Source organism: Aplysia californica, unplaced genomic scaffold (genome assembly GCF_000002075.1).
Source record: "Aplysia californica isolate F4 #8 unplaced genomic scaffold, AplCal3.0 scaffold00083, whole genome shotgun sequence".
Lineage (NCBI taxonomy): Eukaryota > Metazoa > Mollusca > Gastropoda > Aplysiida > Aplysiidae > Aplysia > Aplysia californica.
Genome location: NW_004797353.1, coordinates 603,141 through 609,710, shown reverse-complemented (window position 1 = coordinate 609,710; position 6,570 = coordinate 603,141). Strand labels below are relative to the sequence as shown.

General features: G+C 38.5%; 1 protein-coding gene across 1 annotated transcript in view; it reads left to right on the top strand.

The window, feature by feature from the left end:
- The window catches only part of LOC101858698 (vacuolar protein sorting-associated protein 21), a gene marked incomplete in the record, with an annotated part of 14,503 nt that extends 8,228 nt beyond the window's left edge, over window positions 1-6,275 (top strand). The window contains 3 exon segments of the mRNA XM_013080381.2: window positions 3,452-3,574; window positions 4,249-4,342; window positions 5,613-6,275. Coding sequence (XP_012935835.1) covers window positions 3,452-3,574; window positions 4,249-4,342; window positions 5,613-5,725 — 330 coding nt within the window.
- Between the last annotated feature and the right edge of the window lie 295 nt (window positions 6,276-6,570).

The following is a 6,570-nucleotide window of genomic DNA, read 5'->3' as shown; positions in this document are numbered from 1 at the left end:
TAAATAAATAAATAAATAAATTTTAAAAAATCACCAGCGTCTATGGTGTAGCTGTTTGGTGCTTTGCAATCTCACGCAGAAGACGTGGGTTCAGTTTTCGAATGGGAAATTTGTATAATCAAATATCTTCGTCTGTCTACTGGGACGTTGTTTACCTCTCAGCCCGGGTTGGCCGTGGCAGAAAGGAGTCGAATCAGTTTGCCTCCAAAAATAACTAAACTGTGTCGACGGAGGCGTAAAAGCTCGACGACTCCAATTATATCCATATACTTATTTTTTTTTTCGAAGACGAGGCTCTTTAAGATTTGCCATGATACCAGACTGATAAAATGATCAAACTTTGTCAAGATTCAAACATAACTGTGTACACTGTGTTGTCCAAGGCCGAAACACACTTTGCTAAAGAGGCCGAAGCAAGATTTAAGATGAAAACAACGTCTAGTGCGATCACGCACTAAGCACACCGGACTCAGTTAATATTATGCTATAATAATTTAACTGTTATCTGGGGGTTGGGGGTGGTGGTGCTTTTTGAACCTGTTGGGCTTGACGCTGATCAATGTCCTATCAAGAGATGACAAAGCCCTTATCGCTAGGATGCTTGCATCTCGCACTCATGAAGCCAAAAATAAAGAGAAAAGAACTGGGTTTTTGTCGCCGTTTGAAGGCAGTTTTAAATGAACTACGCAACGGAGGAACAACCTCAAAGCGCTTTTGTGTTTTTTCAAATCATTTCTAACGACTTTAGATGTATCATAATTGTCAACAAGTTTTAAATGGATTACGCAAATGGAACAGCCTCAAAGCGCTTTTGTGTTTTGTCAAATAATTTCTAACGACTTTAGATGTATAATAATTATCAACAAGGTCATCGTATTGGGAATTAGTTTATGATTTTTTACTAAATGTATATCAGTGTGCAATCTTTCAGTCATGGATTGGTATAATTTCGAAAAGCTTAGTCAAGTCGTTTTTTTGTGCAATAACATGTTCACGTCAGAAAAGTAAAGTACATGCAACTGCTTGTGTGTAATAGAATGTAGGTTTAATGCCCTGAATCAACACTGTTAGATCCTGTAATTGTTTGGACTTTAAACTAGTACGTCTATCTCCAATAGGATCAAGCCAAGTGGGTAGAAACCCCTTACAGTAGAAAACTAACCCTATCCAACATCTACACGCTTGTGATTCGAAACATAGACATTTAAACTGCAGTTCAGCCTGGCACCAACAGAGATATGTGTTTTGAAAAGCTAACAAAACATTGATATTGCAGAAAATGGCAGAGAAAAATAAAGTGAAAAATAGGTATCAAGAAACTGTATTATTATTATTATTATTATTATTACTAGTAAAAGCACCTGTTCTACGAACAGAATAATAACGAAGAAGTATAGGAAAGTTAAGAAGAGGAAAAAGACTGAAAACAGGAAAGAAACACAAAATAAATATTTTACCTTGAATTTATCCATGTCGCACCTCGTCTTGACTACCTCTAGGGGCAAGACTTCTTCCCCCTCTTCGAAGGCGTGGCATTTTCTCCTAAAATTCCAGCTCAATCACTTAAAAAAAAAAGAGTTAGGCCTACATGCCAATTGTTGCTTCCTAGAAGAACCTAATCTAGATTCTAGATCTAGCCTAGGTCTCGAGGGATTATAAAGACATAGGCCAATAATTGAAAGAAGGAGCCTAGGCCCATAGATAGATCTAAGTATAGAAATTCACATTTTTAACAACCGACAGGCTTCACAGATGTCCTAGATTTCTAGGTCTATTCACAGCAGAAAAAATAAATCCACTTTCAAGAAAACTTTCATGATTCTTGATCTCGATCTAGATTCACGAACAGCCTATAAGTTCTAGACTCTAGGTCTATTCTCACAGCAGGAAAAAATCCACGTTCAATACTTTCATCATTCTTGATCTCGATCTAAGATTCACATATAGATCTAGATCTAGTCTAGGTCTAGATCTTAGAATCTATAACGCACAGCAAAAAAAAATCCACTTTCAATATTCAATAGGTTATAGAAATATCACAGATCTAGATCTAGATTCTACTTTCATTTCATGATTCTTCTCGACCTCCATTTAGATCTAGATTCTAGATCTAGATTCTAAATCTCATCTAGACATTGTGCACAAAATACACTCATCCTTCGGCGTGCGCACTAAATCCACTGCAGGAGAAATCTACTTTCAATACTTTCATGATTTTTTATCTTGATCTAGATCTAGATATTAGATCTAGAAATACACACACATGCGACTACACGTAGGGCGTAAATCGGGCTACGATTGACTGAACCTTTGACTTTGACCCATGAATACATTAAGTAGGCCTACGGTAGGCTAGTCTTGGCCCTTTTGACGACACCCTCCCAGTTACTCTCACCACCCTCCCTCTGTAGTGCTTTCTGGACTCCTCTATCTCTTCCTTTCTCTCTCTCTCTATATATAAATCGCCTTCTCTCTCTCTCTCTCTCTCTCTCTCTCTCTCTCTCTCTCTCTCTCTCTCTCTCTCTCTCTCTCTCCCAAACAAACGAAAAAGTCCCCACTTTGTAACATGTATTACTACTTGATTCTTTTCCTCCTCCTTCTCCTCCTCCTCCTCCTCCTCCTCCTCCTCCTCCTCCTCCTCCTCCTCCTCCTCATCCTCCTCCTCCTCCTGTCGATGTGGTATGGAGATGACTCCTCCTCTTCCTCCTCCTCCTTCTGCTCCTCTTCCTCCTCCTCCTTCTCCTTCTTCTTCTTCTTCTTCTTCTTCTTCTTCTTCTTCTTCTTCTTCTTCTTCTTCTTCTTCTTCTTCTTCTTCTTCTTCTTCTTCTTCTTCTTCTTCTTCTTCTTCTTCTTCATTTCTCCTCCTCCTCCATCTACACCTACACCTCCTTCTCCTCCTCCTCCTCCTTCTTCTTCTTCTTCTTTTTCTTCTATGAGCGCTCCAAACCCGCTATGAGAAGATTGTCAAAGACGTGAGACCGAAACCGGGAATTCCCGTAAACCTACTTAATGCATAACTGAGCACAAAATATCCTTCGGCGCAGTCGGCACTCCGCAGTGAATATACAATGTCGAAGCAAATGATGGCGATCGTTACAAAAGGACTGAATTTAATTTAAAATGGGCTTTCTTCTTACACATTTGATCTTAATGAAAACATAATAGTGCAACACTACGCTTCAAGTTATGGGTACTGGCATAGTTTCATATTTTTTTCATTCCGTAGTTTCTGAGAATATACTGTTCGCAAAATTTGGCCTTAGCTCCATTAGTAGTAAGATTATTATTATGATTATGATTATGATTATGATTATGATTATGATTATTATCATTATCATTATCATTATCATTATCATTATTATTATTATTATTATTATTATTATTATTATTATTATTATTATTATATATCTCATTTCATATCATATCATATATATCATGCAATCTTCAACAGGCGACTTTCGGGCGTGCGCTGGAATGGGTCAAAGAGTTGCACACACAGGCTCCCCCCAACACGATTGTCATTTTGTGTGGGAACAAAGCTGATAAATCAGAGCAAAGACAAGTCAATGATGAGGTGAGGGACGCTATCTATCTATCTATCTATCTATCTATCTATCTATCTATCTATCTATCTATCTATCTATCTATCTATCTATATCTAGCTATATATATAACTATCTAGCTATCTATCTATATAGCCGAAGCTAATAAAGGGCGAACAAAACCCACACTATAACTGAATTATAATTGTTATGTATAGTATAGAAGTTTTTCGCCGTCATCTACCCTATTTAGATCAGATTCAGTTTTTTACGACCCTTCCTGTCAGAGACAATCCAGGCTGAAAGGGATACAACTTTCCAGCAGAAAGACCGAAAGACCCGCTACTCGAGACAAATACATGTAATTTTCATACAAGAATGAAACCTGGGTATTCTGTGTGTAAAGGCACAGATGCTGGTACTCCACCTTCTTCCCTCGTCCCGTCCAACCGACTCACCCATTGGTACCACAAGGCCAAACTTTGTTCTGCATTCAAAATTTGCCTTTATGCTCAAGGGAGGCATCAGAAACACTGTAAAGAAAAACAGACCAACAAACAAACAAAGAACCCCTACCTTAAAAAAAGCAAACAACAACAACAACGACAATAACAACCACACCAGCAGCAGCAGCAGCAGCAGCAACAACAACAACCAGGAACCAAGACCTTTTTAACTTCAGAATTATCTCCCATTTTCCTGACAGGAAGCGTCCAAAGTGGCAAAAGACAAAGGTCTGTTGTTCACAGAGGTCTCTGCCAAGACTGGGGTCGGAGTTCAGGATATCTTCCAGGTCATAGGTCAGTATATCTAAGGTCATAGCTCTAGATCTCTCAGCAGGTGGCTAAGGATACTACAGTGTGGTTTACTCCTAATATTTTAAACAGCTTTTTTCCCCACTCATGTGTTTAAAGTAACGAATGGCCCCCGTGCGTGCTGACCTGCCATAAACTGCGGGTAAAAAAATAACCACTGATGTACAACCACTCCATCCGCCCCCATCCCCCTTTTTCCTCCGTCGAACCCCTCCCCCCCTCCCCCACAGCAATATCAAACAACAACAAGACAACGAACTCAAAAGCAACTCGAAACAAAACAACAAACAGATACAACCCCTCCCACCCAGAAGAAAAGAAACAAATTGTTAGTCTAGAGTTGGAGACAAGATCCCCTTCTCGAAATCTGGACGTCCTGGGTTCCATACAAGCAAAGCGCTGCAAATTTCTTTTAAACAAATTGTTAGTCTAGAGTTGGAGACAAGATCCCCTTCTCGAAATCTGGACGCCCTGGGTTCCATACAAGCAAGGCGCTGCAAATTTCTTTTTTTGGCAATCTCTTTTCGTCGCTTTCTGATTCTGTGTCAGTTTTATCGTAAATGGACGTAAACATGGTTTCAGAGAATTGTCAAGCAAAGTCTTACGCTCTCATCGATCTATAACATTCTATAGTAAGTTCAAGGAAACGGACCAACAAGTAAAGAGTTGTTTCAATTAATTGGGATTTATTGCTACGCATTGTTCCTGTTTATGAGATTGTGTACATTGGGATACTTTTACTTTTGCTATTGTGAACATAATGCTTACAAAAGTAACGAAGTGCTGCCTCTCCTTTCTTGAAACAAAACACAAAAATTACAAGAACACTTATATGGCTGTGTGTGTGTGTGTGTGTGTGTGTGTGTGTGTGTGTGTGTGTGCGCGCGCGCGAGTGTGTATGTGTGTGTCTGTGTGTGCGTGTGTACATGTATGAGTGTGGGTCTCTTTCTCTCTCTCTCTCTCTCTCTCTCTCTCTCTCTCTCTCTCTCTCTCTCTCTCTTCTCTCTCTCACTCCCACTCTGTGCATGAAAGTGTATGTGTGCCTGTGCATGAGTGCGTGTGTGCGTATGTGTGTATATGTGTGTATAAGTGTAAGTGTGGGAAAAAGACGACGGAGGGGATGGAAAAGACCAAAAAATGGTCAAATTAAAAGCAAGACAGAAGAAAGGGAAATAAAAAATAAAAAAAAAACGAAGAAGAGAGAAAGAAAAGCGAATGACGTCAAGAATAATACCTTTCTATTTTACTTCCACAGCTAACAAATTGGCGGGGAAATCCAACAATCCAGTAAACTCACCACCGTCTGAAGAAACGATCAAGCTCAAGAAGGAAAACCATCAGAAATCGTCATGTCCCTGCACTTCTTAACACCAGAGAAAAACGTCAAATGATCTTTTACACCCAACGCTTACGTGAATATGATTGGTAACGGCCCCCAGGATTTGACTAAAGCAAAAGCAATAAAGAGCTGAGCAGTTTTTCAAGCTTGGAGGATTTGATCAATGATCATAAAACGATGATGACTTGGCAGCTCTCTTCCAGAAGTCAAGACTTTTGAAAGATTACGTGCTCTTTGCAAGACGATGTCGTTTGTTTATCATGGTTGAATATGATCCAAGAAAACAAATAATGTTACTTAATTTTTCTCATTTCTTTTACTCTTGGTCGTGAACCGGGTAGGGGTGGGGCTATAATAAATAAAGTGGTAGAATGTATTTATTTTAAAAAGTAGGGGTAGGATTATAATATAAAATTTGGTATAATGTATTTATGCAAAAATATACCTTTCCTATCCCCACCCAAATTTGTATTTATTTCACTGAGGAGAGGGAGAGAGGGCTTCTGCTGTTGTCTCCCTTTTACTTCGCTTTTATCCATTTGGATATTCCCAAGATATAAATAAATACGTCAACCGTTTTCTGTTGTGTATTGGTTTGGCCCTTTGCAAATTTTTTATTTATTTCACTGAGGAAAAAAAAGCTTAAGATATAGTTTCATCAAAGACAGAATCCTTTTGAATTATTATTGATTTACAGAATGGCTTACATTCGATAGTTTATTGAAGGAGATTTTTTTAAATCTTCGTTTTTTGTAATTTTATTTAAATCGTGTGCAGAGCATTATGTCCCAAACCTTTTATTTTTCATTTTCATTTTTATATTTTATTTTATTCCTTAGTTTTTTGCTTAGTCAGTCACATTTACATATACATG